Consider the following 24,711-nt stretch of genomic DNA (forward strand, 5'->3'; position numbering starts at 1 on the left):
TCTGAGTGGTACAGAACAATTTCTACAGCACTTTTCATGACAGGGTTCAGATTTCAGAAATTTTTACCTCTGATCTGGGGTCTGTTTATAAGGCCACAGTGAATGCTATGAAGAAACCGACACTACCTACGTCTTCCTCTGGGTGTCTGTACGTCATCACGTTTTCAATGAAGTCTATGGGACGTTCAGAGCCATTATAAATGACAAAAATGTACAGAGACCCCTCTTTCTCAACGTGCGCCTCAAGCGTGAAGGCCATCGGACCTGCCTCGTTCCAAATCGTTTTCTAACCAGCAGTATTTCTCCGGTCATGTTTTCAGTCGTTATAGTTGTTAAAAACATCATAAGGTAGTGAATTTTAACCGTTTTATAGCAATTTATATCCGTTTAGTGCGATTCTGAGGAATTTATTTGTCGTGCACTTTCTAGCTTTGGGAACGTTTCGCGGTCTCGGTCGTTGTTAGTGGACATTTCGAAGGACAGAGGACATCTATCGACCAAAAGACGTTTATAACATAGAAAGGATACATTGCCCAAGAATATGATGGAAGATCAGCTCAAAGTAAGCAATATTTAATATGATAAACCGTGTTTCTGTCGAAATATTTTAAACGTATATATCGCCATTTTGTTTGGTATAGCTTCACTTGGCCAACCCTGTATTGAAAAGTAAGGATAATTTTAAAAATGTAAATCAGCGGTTGCATTAAGAACTAATTTGTCTTTCGATTCCTGTCAACCCTGTATTTTTTAGTCAAGTATATGATTAGCTTTTAATTAAACTAGATCACTCTGATAGATGACGTCAGACATATTGAGGCTTGATTTCCTAGTATTTTCATTGTGTAACCACGGTTTTGTATGGCTAAATATGCACCTTTTCGAACAAACTGTATATGTATGTTGTAAAATGATGTTACAGGAGTGTCATCGGAAGAATTCTGAGAAGGTTAGTGAAAAAATTAATATCTTTTGGCGGTGATTACGTTATAGCGCTCTTTGGCTGGAATCGATGCTCTGGTAACGTTGGAACATGTAGTATGCTAACTTATCGATTTATTGTGTTTTCGCTGAAAAACGCTTAGAAAATCTGAAATATGGTCTGAAATCACAAGAACTGGGTCTTTCCATTGCTATGCTTTGTCTATTTTTATGAAATGTTTTATGATGAGTAAATTGGTCATACACGTTGCTCTATCTAGTAATTCTAGTGGATTTGTGATGGTCGGTGCAATTGTAAACTGTGATTTCTACCTGAAATATGCACTTTTTTCTAACAAAAACTATCCTATACCATGAATATGTTATCAGACTGTCATCTGATGGTTTTTTTTATAGGTTATTGGCTATCAATATCTTAGTTGAGCCGAATTGGTGATAGCACCTGAAGGAGTAAGAAACTGATGGAGTTAGAATAGTGGTGTGTTTTGCTAACGTGTTTAGCTAATAGATTTACATATTTTGTCTTCCCTGTAAAACATTTTAAAAATCTGAAATGGTGGCTTTATTCACAAGATCTGTATCTTTCATCTGGTGTCTTGGACTTGTGATTTAATGATATTTAGATGCTACTATCTACTTCTGAAGCTATGCTATCTATGCTAATCAGTGTGTGGGGGGTGGGGGGTGCTCCCGGATCCGGGTTTCTGAGGCAGTAAAAGTTAACTTGTAGAAACATCTCAAGGATGATCAATGGAAACAGGATGCACCTGAGCTCAATATCGAGTCTCATATCAAATGGTCTGAATACTTATGTAAATAAGGTGTGAAGGATATTTATTTTTTATACATTTGCAAAAATGTCAAAAAATTGTTTTTGCTTAGTTATTATGGTCTATTGTGTGTAGATTGATGAGGAAAAACAAATATATATATATTTTTAGAATAAGGCTGTAACGTAACAAAATGTGGAAAAGGGGATGGGGTCTGAATACTTTCCGAATGCACTGTATTTATTCTAGGAACGAAAGCCTCATCTGAAGATGAGAGGGGATGGCTGCAATTTTACGTGCTCTTAACCAATTGTGCTATTTTGTTAGTATTTTCGCGTTGTTTGTAACTCATTTTTTTACTTATTTTGTACATAATGTTGCTGCTACCGTCTCTTATGACCGAAAATAATGTATGGACATCAGAAAAGCGATTACTCACCTCGAACTGGACAAAGATTTTTTTCTTTAACGAGTCCGACGCAAAGGATATACTGCTATCTCGGGAACAGGCCCAAATCCCCGTCATTTGCGTGAAGAAAAGACTGAGAAAATGGGGGCACAGGTCAGGCGGCCTTCTGAGAATTCGTAGGCGAGTGAGTAAACCCCCACTGCAATCCGTTCTATTGGCCAACGTGCAATCGTTAGAAAACAAAATGGATAATCTACGATCAAGATCATCCTACCAACGGGACATTAAAAACTGTAATATCTTATGTTTCACCGAGTCTTGGCTGAACGACGACACGGATTTTCCATGAATCTTCAGGACAGAGAAGCTACGTCTGGTAACACGAGGGGAGGCGATGTGTGTCTATTTGTCAATAACAGCTGGTGCGCGTCTAATCTTAACTTCTAACGAGTCAGAAACCCGGATCCGGGAGCACCCCCCACCCCCCACCAGTAAAAAAGCTGAATAGCATAGCTAGCATAGCGTCACAAGTAAATAGTAGCATCTAAATATCATTCAATCACAAGTCCAAGATACCAGATGAAAGATCCACTTCTTGTGAATCCAGCAATCATTCTTGATTTTTAAAATGTTTTACAGGGAAGACACAATATGTAAATCTATTAGCTAACCACGTTAGCAAAAGACACCATTTTCTTTGTCCACCATTTTTTCTCTCCACCAGTAGCTATCACCAATTCGGCCAAATAAAGATATTGATAGCCACTAACCAAGAAAAAACCTCATCAGATGACAGTCTGATAACATATTTATTGTATAGGATAGTTTTTGTTAGATAAATGTGCATATTTCAGGTAGCAATCATAGTTTACAATTGCACCCACCATCACAACTCGACTAGAATAAATACAGAGAGCAACGTGTATTACCAATTTACTCATCATAAAACATTTCTTAAAAATAGACAAAGCATAGCATTGGAAAGACACAGATCTTGTGAATTCAGACAATATTTCAGATGTTCTAAGTGTTTTACAGCGAAAACACAATAAATCGTTATATTAGCATACCACATGTGCAAACGTTACCCGAGCATTGATACAAGCCAAAGAGAGAGATAACGTAATCATCGGCAAAATGTATTAATTTTTTCACTAACCTTCTCAGAATTCTTCCGATGACACCCCTGTAACATCATATTACAACATACATATAGAGTTTGTTCGAAAATGTGCATATTTAGCCACAAAAAAAACGTGGTTATAACATGACAATACTAGCAAAACTAGCCTGAAAATGTCGGGCTCCATTTTGGACAGTGATCTGGCGTAATGAATAACTAATCGTAAACTTGACTAAAAAATATAGGGTGGACAGCAATCGAAAGACAAATTAGTTCTTAATGCAATCGCTGAATTACATTTCTAAAAATATCCTTACTGTGCAATACAGGGTTCGCCAAGCGAAGCTATACCAAAAAAAAATGGCGGAATATGCGTATAACATTTTTCGACAGAACAACGATTTATCATCATAAATAGTTCTTACTGTGAGCTGTTCTTCCATCAGTATCTTGGGCAATGTATCCTTTCTTGGGTCTAATCTTCTTTTGGTCGAAAGCTGTCCTCTTGTCCGTCGAAATGCCCACTAACGTTCGACCGGGACCCCGAAACGTGCCCGGTGCTTCAATGTGCATCACAAAGCAATGCCTCAAAATCGCACTAAACGGATATAAATTGCTATAAAACGGTTTAAATTAACTACCTTATGATGTTTTTAACACCTATAACGAGTAAAAACATGACCGGCGATATATAAGTGGCTAAACCAACGCTTGGAAAGAGAGAGAGTCCGACGTCCATCTTGCGTGAGGCGCAGCAGGAAAAGAACGGTACATCCGGTCTTTTCTGTTTTATACTGGCCCTGATTGCGCAATCGACTCCATTCAAATTGTCACCTCTTACTGACATCTAGAGGAAGGCATGGGCAGTGTTTGTATCCTCATAGGATTTACAGGGACTTTAAAACTGACCTGGGACCAGAGGCCAAAATGTCTGAAATCTCACTCCATATCAGGAAAAGTGCTGTAGAATGAGTTCTGTTTCACTCAGAGACATAATTCAAACGGCTATAGAAACTAGAGAGTGTTTTCTATCCAATAATAACTATAATATGCATATTGTACGAGCAAGAATTGAGTATGAGGCAGTTTAATTTGGAGACGATAAATGCTAATGTTGAAACAGCACCCCCTATATTGAGAAGTCTTGAGTTATTGCACGCCTGAGGTAGAGTACCTTATGATAAGCTGTAGACCACACTATCTACCAAGAGAGTTCTCATTTTTATTATTCGTAGCAGTCTATTTACCATCACAAACTGATGCTGGCACTAAGACTGCACTCAACCAGCTGTATAAGGCCATAAGCAAACAAGAAAATGCTCATCCAGAAGCGGCGCTCCTAGTGGCCGTGGACTTTCATGCAGGCAAGCTTAAATCCATTTTACCTCATTTCTACCAGCATGTCACATGTGCAACCAGAAGAAAAAACCTCTTGACCACATTTACTCCACACACAGAGACATATACAAAGCTCTCTCTCGCCCTCCATTTGCCAAATCTGACCATAATTATATCCTCCTGATTCCTGCTAACAAACAAAAGCTATAGCAGGAAGTACGAGTTACTCGCTCAATACGGAAGTGGTCAGATGACGCGGATGCTACGCTACAGGACTGTTTTGCTAGCACAGACTGGAATATGTTCCGAGATTCATCCAATGGCATTGAGGAGTATACCACCTCAGTCATCGGCTTCATCAATAAGTGCATTGACGACGTCGTCCTCACAGTGACCATACGTACATATCCCAACCAGAATCCATGGATTACAGGCAACATCAACATCGAGCTAAAGGCTAGAGCTGCCGATTTCAAGGAGCGAGACACTAATCCGGACGCTTATAAGAAATCTCATTATGTCCTCAGATGAACCATCAAACAAGCAAACCGTCAATACAGGATTAAGATTGAATCCGACTACACTGGCTCTGACGCTCGTCCGATGTGGCAGAGTGTCACGAGTCTCGCCGAAGTCGGTCCCTCTCCTTGTTCGGGCGGCGTTCGACAGTTGACGTCACCGGTCGTTTAGCCATCGCCGCTCCACCTTTCATTTTCCATTTGTTTTGTCTTGTTTTTCCGCACACCTGGTTTACATCCCCTCATTACTCTACGTGTATATTATCCTCTGTTCCCCCCATGTCTGTGTGTGGTTTTGTTCGTTCGTTACGTGTGTGTCGCTTCAGGCTGGTTTTGCGCCGGGTATTGTTAACCCGTGGTTTTGTTATTTTGTACCATGTTGTGTGATTTTGTGCGCTATCGCTTTTTCCTTGGGCCAGAGTGTTGATGCAGTTGCGTCCGGCTGTTTTCCTTTGCCTGATTAAAGTGTGCCTGTTCACTCATCTCTGTTCTCCTGCACCTGACCAGTTGCGCACACTCTGACACAGAGCTTGAAAACTATTACGGACTACAAAGGGAGACCCAGCTGCGAGCTGCCCAGTGACGTGAGCCTACCAGACGAGCTAAATGCCTTTTATCCTCGCTTCGAGGCAAGCAACACTGAAGTATGAATGAGAGCACCAGCTGTTCTGGACGACTATGTGATAACGCTCTCAGTAGCCGATGTGAGCAAGACCTTTAACTTCTTATGGCTGCAGGAGCAGTATTGAGTAGCTTGGATGAAAGGTGCACAGAGGTGCCCAGAGTAAATATCCTGCTCCTCAGTCATAGTTGCTAATATATGCATATTATTATTAGTATTGGATAGAAATCACTCTGAAGTTTCTAAAACTGTTTCAATTATGTCTGTGAGTATAACAGAACTCATATGGCGGGCAAAAACCTGAGAAAAAATCCAAACAGGAAGTGGAAATTCTGAGGCTGGTCAATTTTCAACCAAGATCCCATTGAAATCACAGCGAGATATGGATGAGTTTGCACTTCCTACGGCTTCCACTAGATGTCAACAGTCTGTAGAACCTTGTCTGATGCCTCTACTGTGAAGGGGGACCGAATGAGAGGGGAATTAGTCAGGTCTGCCATGACCTGACCATTCTTTGACCATGCGCGTTCACATGAGAGGGAGCTCTGTTCCATTGCTCATCTGAAGTCAATGTAATTGTCCGGTTGGAACGTTATTCAAGATTTATGTTAAAAACATTCTAAAGATTGATTCAATACATCGTTTGACATGTTTCTACGGACTGTTACGGAACTTTTGGACATTTCGTCAGGTTTTAGTGAACGCGCTTCCCTGATGTTGGATTTGTTTACCAAACATGCTACAAAAATAGCTATTTGGACATAAATGATGGACATTACCGAAAAAGACGAACATTTCTTGTGGAAGTGGGAGTCCTGTGAGTGCATTCCGATGAAGATCAGCAAAGGTAAGTGAAGATTTATAATGCTTTTTATGAGTTTTGTTGACTGCACAATTTGGCGGGTATCTGTATGGCTTGCTTTTGTGGCTGAACGCTGTTTTCAGATTATTGAATATTGTGTTTTGCCGTAAAGCTTTTTTTTTAAGAACAAATCAAATCAAATCAAGTGTATTTTATATAGCCCTTCGTACATCAGCTAATATCTCGAAGTGCTGTACAGAAACCCAGCCTAAAACCCCAAACAGCAAGCAATGCAGGTGTAGAAGCACGGCGGCTAGGAAAAACTCCCTAGAAAGGCCAAAATGACAAGTGTATCTTTAACTCTATGTAAAACATGTATCTTTCATCAAAGTATGATGAGTATTTCTGTTATTTGACGTGGCTCTATACAATTTCTCCGGATATTTTGGAGGCATTTCTGAACATGGCGGCAATGTAAACAGAGGTTTTTGGATATAAATATGAACTTAATCGAACAAGACATATATGTATTGTGTAACATGAAGGCCTATGAGTGTCATCTGATGAAGATCATCAAAGGTTAATGATTAATTTTATCTCTATTTGTGCTTTTTGTGACTCCTCTCTTTGGCTGGAAAAATTGCAGAATTTTTCTGTGAGTTGGCGGTGACCTAACATAATCGTTTGTGATGCTTTCGCTGAAAAGCCTATTTGAAATCGGACACTTTGGTGGGATTAACAACAAGATTACCTTTAAAATGGAATAAGATACATGTATATTTGAGCAATTTTAATTATGAGATTTCTGTTGTTTGAATTTGGCGCCCTGCACTTTCACTGGCTGTTGTCATATCAATCCTGTTAACGGGATTGCAGCCATAAGAAGTTAAACAGGTCAAAATTCACAAAGCCACGGGGCCAGACAGATTACCATGACGTGTACTCAAAGAATTTGCGGGCTAATTGCAAGTGTCTTCACTGACATTTTCAACCTCTCCCTGACCGAGTCTGTAATACCTATATGTTTCAAGCAGACCACCATAATCCCTGTGCCCATGGAAGTGAAGGTAACCTGCCTAAATGATTACTGCCCCGTAGCACTCACATCGGTAGCCATGAAGTGCTTTGAAAGGCTGGTCATGGCTCACATCAACAGCATCCTCCCGGATACCCTAGACCCACTCCAATTCTCATACCGCTCCAACAGATCCACAGATGATGCAATCTAAATCGCACTCCACAGTGCCCTTTCCCACCTGGAGAAAAGGAACACCTATGTGAGAATGCTGTTCATTGACTACAGCTCAGCGTTCAACACCAAAGTGCACTCAAAGCTCATCACTAAGCTAAGGACCTTGAAACTAAACACCTCCCTCTGCAACTGGATCCTGGACTTCCTGATGGGCCACTCCCAGGTGGTAAGGGTAGGCAACAATACGTCTGCCACGCTGATCCTCAACACTGTGGCCCCTCAGGGTTGTGTGCTTAGTCCCCTCCTGTACTCCCTGTTCACCCACGACTGCGTGGCCAAACGCGACTCCAACACCATCATTAAGTTTGCTGATGACACCACAGTGGTAGGCCTGATCAAATCAAAGTGTACTTGTCACATGCACCTTACAGTGAAATGCTTACTTACCAACAGTATATATATATTTTTTAAGTATTGGGTGAACAATAGGTAAGTAAAGAAATAAAAATAACAGTAGCGAGGCTATATACAGGCACCAGTTAGTCTGGCTGATTGAGGTAGTATGTACATGTAGATATGGTTAAAGTGACTATGCATATATGATAAACAGAGAGTAGTAGTAGTGTTAAAGAGGGGTTGGTGGGTGGTGGGTGGCGGGACACAATGCAGATAGCCCGGGTAGCCAATGTGCAGGGGCACTAGTTGGTCGGGCTAATTGAGCTAGTATGTACATGAATGTATAGTTAAAGTGACTATGCATATATGATAAACAGAGAGTAGCAGCAGCGTAAAAGAGGGGTTGGGGGGGGCACACAATGCAACTAGTCCGGGTAGCCATTTGATTACCTGTTCAGGAGTCTTATGGCTTGGGGGTAAAAACTGTTGAGAAGCCTTTTTGTCCTAGACTTGGCACTCCGGTACTGCTTGCCATGCGGTAGTAGAGAGAACAGTCTATGACTGGGGTGGCTGGGGTCTTTGACAATTTTTAGGGGCTTCCTCTGACACCGCCTGGTTTAGAGGTCTGGGATGGCAGGCAGCTTAGCCCCAGTGATGTACTGGGCCGTACGCACAACCCTCTGTAGTGCCTTGCGGTCGGAGGCCGAGCAGTTGCCGTACCAGTCAGACCATAAGGCTCCTTAACAGCTTCTACCCCCAAGCCATAAGACTGCTGAACAATTAATGAAATGGCCACCCAGACTATTTCAATTGACACCCCCCTCCCCCATTTATTTTTTACACTGCTGCTTCTCGTTGTTTATTATCTATGCATAGTCACTCTACCACTACCTACATGTACAAATTACATTGACTCGGTACCGGTACCCCTGTATATAGCCTTTTTATTGTTATTTTATTGTGTTATTTTTTATTTTATTTTTTACTTTAGTTAATTTTGTAAATATGTTCTTATCTCTTTCTTAAACTGCACTGTTGGTTAATTAACTAGCTAAGCCTAAATGGTATAAATCATGATACTGATTATAGTAGAGTTGTATAGCTAGAGTGTCTATGCTAAATTGTCATAAATTCCTCTTCTCTCCCACATATTCTCATAAGGTCTCAGACTCCAGGATGGGAAAATAAATTCTTAACAAGAAAGAAACAGATGACAACACAGAAGGGGACCATGAGACCCTATGCAGTGTATGATATACCATTTTGTAGCTCTGAGTCTCTACTTTTATTCAATGTAAAAAAAAAAAACACCATTTCACATTTTTCCACATAAGACCGATTCCAGGTGGTGAGTCACATATTGTATTTTAAATAGTTAATCTGTTGTCCATTTCTATTCTGACTTGTAATGTTAAGAAGGGTAAAAAAGACATGCCCTGTTAATCTGAAGTAGTTAGGCTACTCACTATAACAATAATAGGCTACACATTTTTTTTTAAGATCGCTTATATATTGCATGTTTGAGGAGATTATATTATGTTATACATGTTTGCAACTCATTAATAAATGGCCGGAAGGTTTCCACTTTCTTTAAAGGTATCTATTCAACAGTTATACATGTTGGTAACTCAATTGTTAATCTTCAGTGCATTGCCAATTTAAAAAAAGGTATACTTTTAGCAGTTATAAATGTTGGTAACTCAGTTATAAATATTTATAGGTCTGTGACTTTAAAATAAGGCATACTTTTAGCAGTTATACATGTGGGTAAATCATGTATAGATGATTTGAGAGTTCAATCAGAGCTTAGACTTACTTATACGCCAGTGGAAGCTGCAGAGGGGAGGACAGCTCATAATAATGGCTGGAACGGAGCAAATGGAATGGCATCAAACACTTGGAAACCATGTGTTTGATTTATTTGAAACCATTCCCCTGATTCCGCTCCAGCCATTACCACGTGCCTGTCCTTCCCAATTAAGGTGCCACCAACCCCCTGTGTTATACGCAGTATTGGGTACGTCATCACTACATTCATGAGAAGATTCAAAACTTTCTTACAAATCTTCAGTCAATTAATGGTGGGTATGAAGACCAAAACATTAAACGTTGTGAGAGGATACCTCCTCCACTGTTTCACCAACCAAAGGTATTATGGTTACCATTTAACACCAGAGTGTTCACTATACTTGAACTATCACAGAGAAGTGGTAAGTGTGTTGGAATAATCTGGTAAGGGGTAATGTGTTAGGAATGATGATTGAATAATGTAATGGATGTACATTTGGCCAGGGAATCAGGGTTTCAAAGGTGGATCAAGACACATCATGAAAACCAACCATTTCTGTTCCTGGGACAGAGTACCAATGCATCACACCCAAAAGTGAGAAAATAACTATTGTTCAACTGTGCAACTATTGAAAATAAAATAATCTTAGGTAAATATTGGCTCACTATTTGGAAAACACTGACCAGTTACTGCACTATTTTGAACAATGCAATATAACTGTTTATGAATGGTATATAATGTATTTACAAACATTTAAATTATCATGAATAACATAATTATAACCCCTTTATAAAACCTTTACAAATGTAACCTTATTTTAAAGTGTTACCTTTTTTATTTAAGGAAAGATAAACCCATCATCCACCTGAAAACACAATGACTGAGCTGACCGCTAACCGAAACCGGCTCTGAACTAACAACTAACCCGGCTCTGAGCTAACTGCTAACCTAACCTGGCTCTGAGCTCTGAGCAAACCACTAACTCAGCATTTCCCAAACTCGGTCCCGGGAACCCCAAGGGGTGCAAGTATTGGTTGTTGCCCTAGTACTACACAGCTGATTAAAATAATTAAAGCTTGATGGTTAAATAAATGAGGAGTTAATTATTTGAATCAGCTGTGTAGCGTTACAGCAAAAACCAAAACGTGCACCCAATGGGGTCCCCAGGAAACCCTGCGCTAACCTAACCGGCTCTGAGCAAACACCACAGGAGGCCACACAGATGGCCAGGTATAGTGATCACTGTGGCACTGGATCCTGTGCCAGCACAAACATGGCTGGTGCTGCTTCACCACGGAGCTACAAAAGGGGCAGGCCAGACTAACAGTGATCTCCCCCATCTGGACTCATTATAGGCTTTCCTTCTGGGATATGCGTGGCCTTTGTATCTGGGAAGGCCAGCCCTTTAACCAGCATCTCCATTCCCCTACCCAGCCTCCCACGTTAGCTCTCAAGGCCTCCAATTAATGTGAGACCAAATTAAGATGCTGACCCAACACAGAAGCCAGGGCCATCTCCAGCCTGTAGGAGCTTTAATAAGCATGGCATGGCGTGGATCTCCCCTGCTCCCGTATTAAAACACTAACCCATCCTGCTCTCTCATCACTGTGGGTGTCCTCTGAGTGGGCAAGCAGAGTAACAAGGTTCAAACATTCAAATGGACCAGAAGTTGCAGTAAATTGTCTCCCCTGGTATGATTACAATCGGTCATGATTTTGATAAGACACTATGCAATTGTCTGAAGAAGAGACGTTACAAAGCATTTTCTTGTAGCGATCTTAAAAGTTATAACACACCAAGCAATTGTCTGTAGAAGAGAAGAACAATACTTTTTCTTGAAGTGATCTTAAAAGTTATGAAGTTATCCAAGTAGCTTTAAGTGTGTCAGCTTTGATGTGACATAGAACTGTCTAGATCCTGACAGTGTAAATAGTCATAAAAAATGTGCGATACATGAACATGTACATGTTAGTTTGAAGACATATAATCCCATAGCTCAGGAATCAGGCTCAAATGGGACAGGAAATATTGTTAATCCCTCAAAGCACAATTTTCTGAGGGATTTCAGAAACTGGTACTCCACAAATTTTCTGACATGCCCTTAAATATTAGAAGAAATCTCCTGGGTGTGTGAGTGTCAGAACGTGAATCTAACCCCACACATTGTTATTTCAGAATCCACTCATGAGGAGGAAAAACCTACATAATAGGATTTGATCTCACCAGATTGTCTAAGCCATTAGGGAGAGTAATGATATGACTGACAATATCTCACCAGACTGCGAATAAACAAAGTGAGATGCATCAAATATTGATTGTGAGAGTCTGTCATTGTTTATATGACGTGTGTGTGTGTGTGTGTGTGTGTGTGTGTGTGTGTGTGTGTGTGTGTGTGTGTGTGTGTGTGTGTGTGTGTGTGTGTGTGTGTGTGTGTGTGTGTGTGTGTGTGTGTGTGTGTGCGCACGTAGCCGTGTGTGTGCGCCTGGCATGCAGCTAAACTGGCAAAACACAAAACATGAGTGAAATGTGTAACTTGTCAAAGAGTTGGACTTAAAAGTTTGGAATCCACATCTACAGTAAACTAAACATTCATGGCCTTATTCTTTTATCATATGCCTTCAATTGCGTTATTGCATCAAATCTAAGCTAACAGGAAGCAGTATATTAAATAGAATAAGTATGTATTTCTTATGTTATGGGTTCCATAGTTTCCAGAGAATATTTAACAGCTGAGCTGAGGTAAAAGACAATGCAGCCTTTAACTTTGAAAAGTGTTCGCCTGCTTTAGACAGGGCTAAATCATGAACTCCCATTAAAACAAAACGTTTAAGTGAACTGAATAACTGAATGTCATTACCTACATGGAACACTGCACCACTGATAAACAGTGTAATATAAAGTTCAATTAAAATAAAATAAACTCTTGACTACAACTCAATAAGTGTCTTACAAACAGCCATATGAATTGTAATGATAAGAATGAACCAAACAACACCATAAAAGCATAGTAAGAGTGTAGCACAGAGTTCATATTGTAAGCAATTTACCCCTTTTTCTGTGAATATTATACCATTTCATTAGACAAGTATGATTTCAATCAATATGCTAATAGTTGCCTCTAAAAGGATGGTTCGTTCGTTCAAGCTACAAAGGAAGCAAGCAGGAAATTATTTGGACTGTATTCATGGCTAGTCATTTTAGTAACAGGGACGTTGTCTCTTATCACAGCCTCCCTCGCCCTGGTGGATATCGTTTGTTTGTTTGTTGGAATTGTTGGTAATGAAAAGTTAATCAAGTGAGATAATTGAATGCTGTTGAGAGGTAGAGAGAAGGAGGGGAGAGGATTTGTGTGACATTGTTTCTCATTACTCTGTGAGTTTTTTAAAAATCTATTAAGAAATCTATTGTTTCTAATAAATAAATACAATTAAGGGATGGAAAAAAAATTATGTAATTTGTATCACTTACAGCCTGTCTAGGTCCACCAGATGATGAAAGGTATAACTACGAAATGAACAACTATAAATGCAGTTTGCCTTGTGAAGTTGCTCCTAAGTGAGAGCGGCTCTCGTCATTTAGACATAATGCATAACACCTAACTTCAGGATAGGTATGTTTTTTTATGAAATGTGTTTTAAAAGGTGACTGAACATTAAAAAAAATCTCCAACATGGCTGAGCAGTGCAGATAGACAGACAGACTTCTGGCAGGTGGGGGTTTGACATGATGAATCGTCAGTGCAGTGTTCCTTTTAGGATAAAAGCACAATTTACCTCCACACTGCAGCAAGAGGTCCATATTTCTGTGGATCAAACTGAGATGCGCCTGTCAAAACAGTGCAGTTTTGAAGGCAGCAGGCAGCTACACCTTATCACTGTAATATTTTAAGACATCTGGAGTCTTATTATTGCAGTCATATTTCTCTAATAAGAAGCTAGTCAAGATGTTTCCGTAAATGTGACGGGTTCAGGATGACATTGCACATCCAGTGAAGTCTGTGTATGTTTAGAGGTAACTATTAGTGCTCTCTGTAAAAGGAGTTATGATGCATTCTGTAAAGTATGACTCTCTTGTTTGCCTTGTACAGTATTACATGCCTGCTGTACCTTAACTTCACGTTACAATTATTTCCATTACCTCAGAGTCAATAATCATGTGGCTGAAATATCGGCTTCCAAATAGGTCAGATCAGATTTGCAATGCATAACTGCAATCAGACCCGCTCTCACCCTAGAGGGGGAAGGAAAGAACTAGTGGAGGTTAACAACTCACGCCCAGTTGTAAATCAAGGGAGAAGATCCAGGCTTGCGCTCTCAAGATTCTCCAAAGGAATGTTCTTTATTTCAACAGACTTGTTCCCACTGAAACTTTAGAACACTAATGTACTTTTGTTTGTTATTTTGTGATGTAATTACAAATGTTACAAAGGGAATACTGTAACTTGGAAAGTATACCCACTACATGTATGAAGTTTCCATACTCTGTGTTGTGCATGTAATATGAACAATGATGAAAGGATTTTTGTTAAGAGAGGGATGTGATTTGAGAAGCTATAAGAGATAATTCATTTACCTAACTTTGCACAGTGAGTAGTTACTGCCCGGAGTGAGGTCAGGGAGCGTGCCAGCTTGCCAGAACCGCCCCTTTCGAGCGAACTGTATAAATGATGGGTTAAGAAATTAACATACGAGACCAGAAAGACGTGAAGCTGTAGCTACACATTTAAAGTGGTTTGAACTTTGAATCTCAACACGAGGTGGCGATGATAAACTCACCTCCCGGACAATCACTGGTACGGCTGATTAGCTGTCCTACGTAAAGTATCTTCGAAAGCGAATTTAAGTAGGACCATCCTGTTACTCGGCTCAAACAATTGATACGGCTGGCTAGGAAAGTCAACTCTGTAGTTCTGTTCAGGACTACACGACAAGTCACCGGATACCGGACAACTACAAAGAAGGACAATAATAGAAGACTTGTTGGAACCATTTTGGACAATCAGAGTCTTACAAGCGTGCCGTGAAAAGGCCCAACCCCCTTTCCAAGGTTGCCCTGTTCACCAAGAGACCCCTGGCGAACCCAGGCATTTCACGTAAATATATTTATGATTTCTTACTCAAAGCGGCGGCGGTTCGTGTGCAAAGTATATGGTAAGTGAGAGTAGTAATGTGTTAAGTGTCTCTGTCCCTCTCTCTCCCTCTCCATCTCATCTTTAACAAGCATTAATGTTGTTGTCATTCCACTAGGGACCTGTTTTCAGCATATTACATCTCCAGTCAATAACCAGTGCAGAGTATGTATGTTTATCCTGTGTTCCCATTTAATTAGCTAGTAAATACATAATTAAACCAATTTGTGTAGTACTTAATCAAATCAAATCAAATGTTATTTGTCACATACACATGGTTAGCAGATGTTAATGCGAGTGTAGCGAAATGCTTGTCCTTCTAGTTCCGACAATGCAGTAATAACCAACGAGTAATCTAACCTAACAATTCCACAACTACTACCTTATACACACAACTGTAAAGGGATAAAGAATATGTACATAAAGATATATGAATGAGTGATGGTACAGAACGGCATAGGCAAGATGCAGTAGATGGTATAGAGTACAGTATATACATATGAGATGAGTAATGTAGGGTATATAAACATAGTGGCATAGTTTAAAGTGGCTAGTGATACATGTATTACATAAAGATGGCAAGATGCAGTAGATGATATAGAGTACAGTATATACATATACATATGAGATGAGTAATGTAGGGTATGTAAACATTATATTATTAAGTGGCATTGTTTAAAGTGGCTAGTGATACATTTTTACATACATTTCCATCAATTCCCATTATTAAAGTGGCTGGAGTTGAGTCAGTATGTTGGCAGTGGCCACTAAATGTTAGTGGTGGCTGTTTAATAGTCTGATGGCCTTGAGATAGAAGCTGTTTTTCAGTCTCTCGGTCCCTGCTTTGATGCACCTGTACTGACCTCGCCTTATGGGTGATAGTGGGGTGAACAGGCAGTGGCTCGGGTGGTTGTTGTCCTTGATGATCGTGTTGGCCTTCCTGTGACATCGGGTGGTGTAGGTGTCCTGGAGGGCAGGTAGTTTGCCCCCGGTGATGCGTTGTGCAGACCTCACTACCCTCTGGAGAGCCTTAGGGTTGTGGGCGGAGCAGTTGCCGTACCAGGGGGTGATACAGCCCGACAGGATGCTCTCGATTGTGCATCTGTAGTAGTTTGTGAGTGCTTTCGGTGACAAGCATAATTTCTTCAGCCTCCTGAGGTTGAAGAGGCGCTGCTGCGCCTTCTTCACAACGCTGTCTGTGTGGGTGGACCAATTCAGTTTGTCCGTGATGTGTACACCGAGGAACTTAAAACTTACTACCCTCTCCACTACTGTCCCGTCGATGTGGATAGGGTGGTGCTCCCTCTGCTGTTTCCTGAAGTCCACAATCATCTCCTTTGTTTTGTTGATGTTGAGTGTGAGGTTATTTTCCTGACACCACACTCTGAGGGCCCTCACCTCCTCCCTGTAGGCCGTCTCGTCGTTGTTGGTAATCAAGCCTACCACTGTAGTGTCGTCCCTAAACTTGATGATTGAGTTGGAGGCGTGCATGGCCACGCAGTCGTGGGTGAACAGGGAGTACAGGAGAGGGCTCAGAATGCACCCTTGTGGGGCCCCAGTGTTGAGGATCAGCGGGGTGGAGATGTTGTTACCTACCCTCACCACCTGGGGGCGGCCCGTCAGGAAGTGCAGTACCCAGTTGCACAGGGCGGGGTCGAGACCCAGGGTCTCGAGCTTGATGACGAGTTTGGATGGTACTATGGTGTTAAATGCTGAGCTGTAGTCAATGAACAGCATTCTCACATAGGTATTCCTCTTGTCCAGATGGGTTAGGGCAGTGTGCAGTGTGGTTGCGATTGCGTCGTCTGTGGACCTATTGGGTCGGTAAGCAAATTGGAGTGGGTCTAGGGTGTCAGGTAGGGTGGAGGTGATATGGTCCTTGACTAGTCTCTCAAAGCAGTTCATGATGGCGGAAGTGAGTGCTACAGGGCGGCAGTCGTTTAGCTCAGTTACCTTAGCTTTCTTGGGAACAGGAACAATGGTGGCCCTCTTGAAGCATGTGGGAACAGCAGACTGGGATAAGGATTGATTGATTATGTCCGTAAACACACCAGCCAGCTGGTCTGCGCATGCTCTGAGGAAGCGGCTGGGAATGCCGTCTGGGCCTGCAGCCTTGCGAGGGTTAACACGTTTAAATGTTTTACTCACCTCGGCTGCAGTGAAGGAGAGCCCACAGGTTTTGGTAGCGGGCCGTGTCAGTGGCACTGTATTGTCCTCAAAGCGAGCAAAAAAGTTATTTAGTCTGTCTGGGAGCAAGACATCCTGGTCCGCGACGGGGCTGGTTTTCTTTTTGTAATCCGGGATTGACTGTAGACCCTGCCACATACCTCTTGTGTCTGAGCTGTTGAATTGCGACTCTACTTTGTCTCTATACTGGCACTTAGCTTGTTTGATTGCCTTGCGGAGGGAATAGCTAGCTGTTTGTATTCGGTCATGTTTCCGGTCACCTTGCCCTGATTAAAAGCAGTGGTTCGCGCTTTCAGTTTCACGCGAATGCTGCCATCAATCTACGGTTTCTGGTTTGGGAATGTTTTAATCGTTGCTGTGGGTATTACGTCGCCGATGCACTTTCTAATGAACTCGCTCACCGAATCAGCGTTTTCGTCAATGTTGTTGTTGGACGCAATGCGGAACATATCCCAATCCACTTGATCGAAGCAGTCTTGAAGCGTGGAATCAGATTGGTCGGACCAGCGTTGAACAGACCTGAGCGCTGGAGCTTCTTGTTTTAGTTTCTGTTTGTAGGCTGGAAGCAACAAAATGGAGTCGTGGTCAGCTTTTCCGAAAGGAGGGCGGGGGAGGGCCTTATATGCGTCGCGGAAGTTAGAATAACAATGATCCAGGGTTTTACCAGCCCTGGTAGCACAATCGATATGCTGATAGAATTTAGGGAGTTTTGTTTTCAGATTAGCCTTGTTAAAATCCCCAGCTACGATGAATGCAGCCTCAGGGTGTGTGGTTTCCAGTTTACATAGAGTCAGATAAAGTTCGTTCAGGGCCATCGATGTGTCTGCTTGGGGGGGAATATATACGGCTGTGATTATAATCGAAGAGAATTCCCTTGGTACATAATGCGGTCGACATTTGATTGTGAGGAATTCTTTGTCAGGTGAACAGAATGACTTGAGTTCCTGTATGTTGTTATGATCACACCACGTCTCGTTGATCATAAGGCATACCCCCCTGCCCCTCTTCTTACCAGAAAGATGTTTGTTTCTGTTGGCGCGATGCGTGAAGAAACCAGCTGGCTGCACCGACTCCGTTAGCATCTCTCGGGTGAGCCATGTTTCCATGAAGCAAAGAACGTTACAGTCTCTGATGTCTCTCTGGAATGCTACTCTTGCTCGGATTTCATCAACCTTGTTGTCAAGAGACTGGACATTGGCGAGTAGTATGCTAGGGAGTGGAGCGCGATGTGCCCATCTCCGAAGCCTGACCAGAAGACCGCTTCGTTTGCCCCTTTTACGGCGTCGTTGTTTAAGGATTGCCGGCTGGGATCAGATCCATTGTACTGGGTGGAAGGCAAAACACAGGATCCGCTTCGGGAGAGTCATATTCCTGGTCGTAATGATAGTGAGTTGACATTGCTCTTATATTCAGTAGTTCCTCCCGACTGTATGTAATGAAACCTAAGATTACCTGGGGTACCAATGTAAGAAATAACACGTAAAAAAACAAAATACTGCATAGTTTCCTAGGAACGCGAAGCAAGGCGGCCATCTCTGTCGGCGCCGGAAGTAGGAAGTAATCATATATAAGGCTCTGGTTTTTGCAGATGCAAGGAGGTTATGACTGTTCAGAATGATGATAAGTTGACTGTTTATAGATGTGATAGGCAAAGATCTTTTCAAGTTTAATTCGAGAGATGGTAACTCTTTAAAGAACCGCTCTCGTGGTGCCCCAGATCCTAATGAGTTAATTGTTACATGATTAATTTAATCGTGTAACAATTAAACATAGTTAGGTAATTAGATAAATAACAGTCTTCAGATTGATGTAAAGTCAAGTCACGACACAGACAGGGAGAGATAGGCCAGGGCAGACGGTGAGCAGATCGCCAGGTGGAATCCAAGCAGCAGTACAGCAGGCAACCGGAGTAGGTGTCACACCCACTTGGGAGAAGCCTTTTTCGGGAGGCAGATTCCTTGTAGAAAATCCCTCTGTCCACCATTTTTTTTCCTTGTAGAAAAGGAGGTTGTTAGCTAGCTATATCTCTTCAGTTTTGGTGAATGGTTCTTTACGATGTCCAAACAAAGTTGTCCTGTGGCTGTTGTATTTTGGAGATTGTGAGGAGGATATCTTCTGATGTGATCAAAGCAACAATATTGTTTCTTCTTGGTAACTTACAATTGAAGGGTCCTGACTGCATATCAGTTCAAAATAGAGATGAATCCAGGGGGTACTGTATTGTAATGACCTCTGCACAGATGGAGGGGGCTTCAAAGGCATCTGCATTTGGGTGGGGGAGGCTGTGAAACTCTCCTGCCATTGTTGGGCTCAAGGGCTTTGACACCTCTCACTTCACACCTCAGTGCTAATTGATCTGATCTGTCCTAGCAAGCTTGGTAGACTTAACTTAGCATTCAGTCCTTATAAAGTAAAACATATAATTGTAATACATTTTTCTTCTTTGCTTTAAAGGTAGCTTCAGACTAAACATTACTCACTAAGTTCTAGGTTGGATGGTGTTTTCAGCTTTCTTATGCTTATTTTGCTGGTCGTTGGTTGGCCAGAGAATGTTCTGTATAGACCTTGGAAATAAGAATCTTTGGTAGTAGGAATCCTTCCATCTTTGGTAATTTTGTCCAAAATCAGGTTGTAGGTTTGGAGTTTGATTTGGAGTGAAGGTTATGTTGTGGAGGGTAGAATCCTGTATGGTAGTAGTATTAGTAGCAATAGTAGTACTGTAGTAGCAGCAGGGTGGTATTAGTATTAGTAGTAGTTGTAGTAGTAGTAGTAGCAGCAGGCTAGTATGACTAGTGGTAGTAGTAGTAGTAGTAGCAGTAGTAGTATTTTCAGGCTGCTAGTAGTAGTAGTAGTAATAGTAGTATTCTTCACTACTATCATTATCATTATCATTTGGTCTTGAGTAGTGAAATTGTGTGTGTAGTTTGCTGTTGTGATATTATGATTACAGTATGTATACAGTATACTGTATATTAGTACAGTAGCCAGTTTACTCTATGTTCTCTTCACTGCACCTGTAGACTTCAGGGAAGGAAGTTACCTCAGGCTACTTTACAGACTGTACTAAGCAAACAGAGCCAGGTGGTTCAGTTGAAAAATATGATCATGCCCTGTGGTCCTGAGAAGAAGTTCCACCATGGACTGCCCAGAGTGGAGTATGTGATTAAAAATAAACACATTTTCTGAAGGTGAGAGAGAAGGGTTTAGTGCTTTTCCATATGGGCACCTTGGTATTATGCCCTCCTGGGATTTAGCCATGTATATTCATAAGAGGAGTGGAGAGGAGGTAGCAGGAAAAGTTTTGTCATAGACCCAGCTGGTTCTCTCTAACTTCTCTTAGTGACCTCAATTCCTCCTCTGTTCGTTCTGCTGCCTCCGAATGAGCCGGCTCTGCTCTCACTGCTATCTATGTGCATAATAGTAGAATAGAACATATGTGTCCCAACCTGAGCTGGACCTAACAGAAGGTCACTGCCACTCCAGTTAAATTAGATGCTTTTGTAATATTCCATCCTCTGGAATCACTAAAAAGGCCAGAAAGCAAAAACAATTCCACAGTCAATCCCTGCATGGTGCCAGATATGAGTAATTTGAGGATGACTATGACTGTTAAAACAAGAGCCTGTTAAAATGATTGCATTGATTTTTTTGTTTGGAAAAAATCTTTACAGTCCTTCAAACTACTTCTTAGCAAATGGGTTCGGTACATTCTGGTTGACAGAACATGGCTAGATTGCACTATTGCATTAAGGCCAATGACAGCCCTGTAGCGGTCTATAGGCTATATACAGCAGTTAAACTGCACACTCAACAAATACAGTATGAAATCACTTTGGGAGTTGATATTCATTCAAAATTATACATTTTAAGAGGGTTTTAAAAAACAAACACACGCAGAGCTCTATTACAATGTCAACTACTTTGAGATCGATATTAATGCAATTCCTGTCCTGTCTTTCTCTCAGCCAACACACCAAGCCAATTCATCAGAGCCAACATTACGGTATGCTACCAGAGCAGAACATTGAATTTAACAGAACAGCCAGTGCAATGTCCAGTGGCATCACAGTGAATGGGATGGGGCGTTTAGACTGTTTTCAGCAATTCAAATCTAAAGCCAAGATCATCACCTTGAACCGACACACAGTGTGACTTGTATGTCTTCCAGGTCAAAGTATTGGCAGAACTGGCAAAGCCGACAGCAGCTAACGGGCATCTAGTCAGTGATGCCCGCTGGGTGGGCTTTGTCAGTATCACAGTAAGCCAGGTGTCTATAGAAGATTGGTGTTACATGCTGCTTTAGAATGTTGTGAGCAACAACAACCTGTATACAACTGACCTGCTGTGCCAGCCAATAACCTGTTCTGTTCCTGACAACATACCTGGGTAATAGGAAGTGACCTTGGCATACTCCGAGGGCAAATTATAAAAGACCAGCTGCAGTACCAAATTGAAACCATACTACGCTAGAAAAGGATACTGGACTTCTGCACTATTATAGCAATAAGACTAGAGCTTGATTTTGCTAAAAGACATACTGCAATCTAAAAATGGCTATGTTACCACATGCTACACTAAAACCAGTGCTGTTACTGTGTCCCATGGACTGCTAATTGATGTGAATAAGATACAACCAGCTCTTACCTCTACAGTGAACTCCTTCATCGAAGCCATCCTCACAATCTATGGCTCCGTTGCAGAGCTTGTTGAAGTGAATGCACTTCCTGGTCCCTATACACTGTATGTGATTCAGGGGACATCTCTCCACCACATCCCCCGCACCTGGAACAGAGAAGACAGTCACTGTTAGCAAGCTCACAAGCCGTGTATGATATGATGTGTGATACAAGTCTATGTGCATCACCTGATTATAGGTGTTAGATTCTGAGGAACACCCAAGGGTGTTGCTTTAATATGCCTTTGCTAATAAACCCATGGTTCCAAACCAGCTCACTACAAAATCCTCGGAATGTGGTTGAAACTTATCTATTTAGGCGAATGGGTAATAAATTACAACACTATCACTATACCTAATTAATCATATAAGCATTTATTTTTATGACCATTGTTTGTATCCACTGTTTTGAGACATATTCTTTTCATACTCTATAAGCTCTTCCCAAATAATTATTCCCCCACTACGGAAACAAGATTACCATTCACAGCAGCACATCAGAGTGCAATATATAGGAGGCATATGCCTGAGTATGCAAATTCTGTTTACACTAGACAGTATTGTTCTTTATACACGGTAGATGTTCAGTGAGCTACAATGGGAAAGCCAGGCTCCTGAACCACACAGTAGAACCTATAACAATGTAATCACACACACGCATGCATCCACACGCACACATGCACACACCGCAAGCACAACACGCACAGCGAAAGAGCAGCTGTTTAAGGATTCATGAGGCATATAGGTGACCCTCATCTGCGTGGCAGCAACCCACAACAGCACATAAAACACATCTGCCCCAAACAGCCAGCACTGTAAATGTGTTATATCACACCTAACTACAGTGGTGTCAATTACCATAACGGCAACAATGGCCATTTAACAAGGAGATTTATTGTTACACGTGACAGGATCTCTTATCGATCCCCAGTGTTCCTCCATGTACCTCTGTAGAAACTCGTATAAAACCAAGAGCACTTGAACTATCCTCGCTGTGGGATTACTTATTCACAGCTTTCAATTACACTTCATAAGGCAGGATGATGCCACAATTACGGTGGCCATTATTACAAAAGGGGTCTGTCATTCCCAAGAGATTTAAGATTTGTGAGATTTGTGGGAGCAATAGAAGTGAGACCATAATGATTCCCTGCAACAATGCCATGGTCTCTCCTCTCCTCTTCTCTTCTCTCAGGCCTGCTTTATTACATTTAATGGAAATTTGATCTTTTTAGGTCTCTTATTACTATGACATATCGCCCCAGCCCCGAGGATATGCTAGATTTAGGCAAAGTCAAATATAAGTGACCTCTACTCTGATAGTTCATATTTCATACATGAGCAAAATGTCAGCCCAATCAACTGGGCTCTTTTCACACTTTTCCTCTGAGACCTGTGTTAAGAGTCAATCTTTTAGGTTACATTTTCTCTATCCGTTTCGGAATGAAGCCTACATTGCACACAATAGGATGTCATCTTTGTTCTCGTATAGAGTAGGCTATACAGTATACTAAGAGAGCAGTAGCCTAAACCAGGGGTTCCCAAACTTTTTTACTTACTGGCCCACCAATTGCTGTCTTTCGAGTTGAGTAAAGAAAAGTTACAAAAATAACCATATATTTATACCTGTGACATATATTGACATATACTGTGACATATATTGCGTTATTTTATGTCTGGAATGACCAAAAAAAATATTTGACATTTTTGTCATTTACCAGACGATCTTATCCAGAGTGACTTACAGTTAGTGATTTCATCTTAAGATAGCTTGATGGGACAACCACATATCACAGGTATAGTAAGTACACTTTTTTCTCAATAAAATAGTTATCAACAAAGTCAGAGATGAGGAGGGGGATTATTGAAGATGCTCTTTGAAGAGGTAGGGTTTCAGGTTCTTTCGGAAGATGGGCAGGGACTCTGCTGTCCTAACTTAAGGGGGAAAATGGTTCCACTATTGGGGTGTCAGGACAGAGAAGAGCTTGGACAGGGCTGAGCGGTAGCTGCATCCCATAGGGGTGGGAGGGCCAAGAGACCAATCACAATGGAATTAACAATGTGTGGTGTTGTTACTCGACTTTGTTGAGTTCATTTCGGTTAAATCTCTGAGTGAAAAAGACGTGGGAGGGGCCTCATTATCATTCTTCCCAGAATGCTTAGTTGCAGGTTGAATTTTAGAATAGTTCGTTTTAATATCTATGTTTCTGCATGCTCAGTGATTGATTTATTGATCTTATACTATACAAATATAAATAACAAAAATATTTCTAAACTAATCCAATCTGTAAGGGGTTGGATTTATTGCTTCCGTTACTGAGACAGTCACTTCACAAACCATCTTATTGTGATTTGCAGGTCTGATGTGGCCCATGAGTTAAGATTTTCAGGCGATAGAATTGAGGATAACTAAAGGCCTAATAAAATACAGTGCCTTCTGAGAATATTCCACATTTTGTTGCGTTACAATCTTATTCTAAAATGTATTAAATAAAACATTCTCATCAATGTACACACATTACCCCATAATGACAAAGCAAAAACTGTTTGTTTTTTTATGTTTGTACATGAAAATGCAATTCCGGTTCATCTGTTCTGTTGAATTGTTACTTCATGTTTTGGTTAAACACTGAGTAGCTTTAATGAAGCTTCTAGAGGTGTGTGAGTTCCTTAAAAACCTATGCAAATCCAAATGTGATATCCACATTAAAAAAGACCCAGCTGCTTGGTCTACACAGCATGAACGTGAATAAAAACCCAATTGAAGGTTAAATTAACACATGCTTGGGTAATATAAACAACCTGTCACATCATGCTGGC

The 24,711-nt window shown here is 41.2% G+C and overlaps 1 protein-coding gene across 1 annotated transcript in view; it reads right to left on the minus strand.

Moving 5' to 3' along the window:
* Nucleotides 1-24,711, minus strand: part of LOC139538915 (low-density lipoprotein receptor-related protein 1B-like) — a 555,698-nt gene that overhangs the window by 317,414 nt on the left and 213,573 nt on the right. The window contains exon 2 of the mRNA XM_071341488.1: nt 21,861-21,998. Within this exon, the coding sequence (XP_071197589.1) occupies nt 21,861-21,998 (138 nt within the window). The remainder of the gene's footprint in view (nt 1-21,860; nt 21,999-24,711) is intronic.

This window comes from Salvelinus alpinus, chromosome 14 (assembly GCF_045679555.1).
Source record: "Salvelinus alpinus chromosome 14, SLU_Salpinus.1, whole genome shotgun sequence".
Classification (NCBI taxonomy): domain Eukaryota; kingdom Metazoa; phylum Chordata; class Actinopteri; order Salmoniformes; family Salmonidae; genus Salvelinus; species Salvelinus alpinus.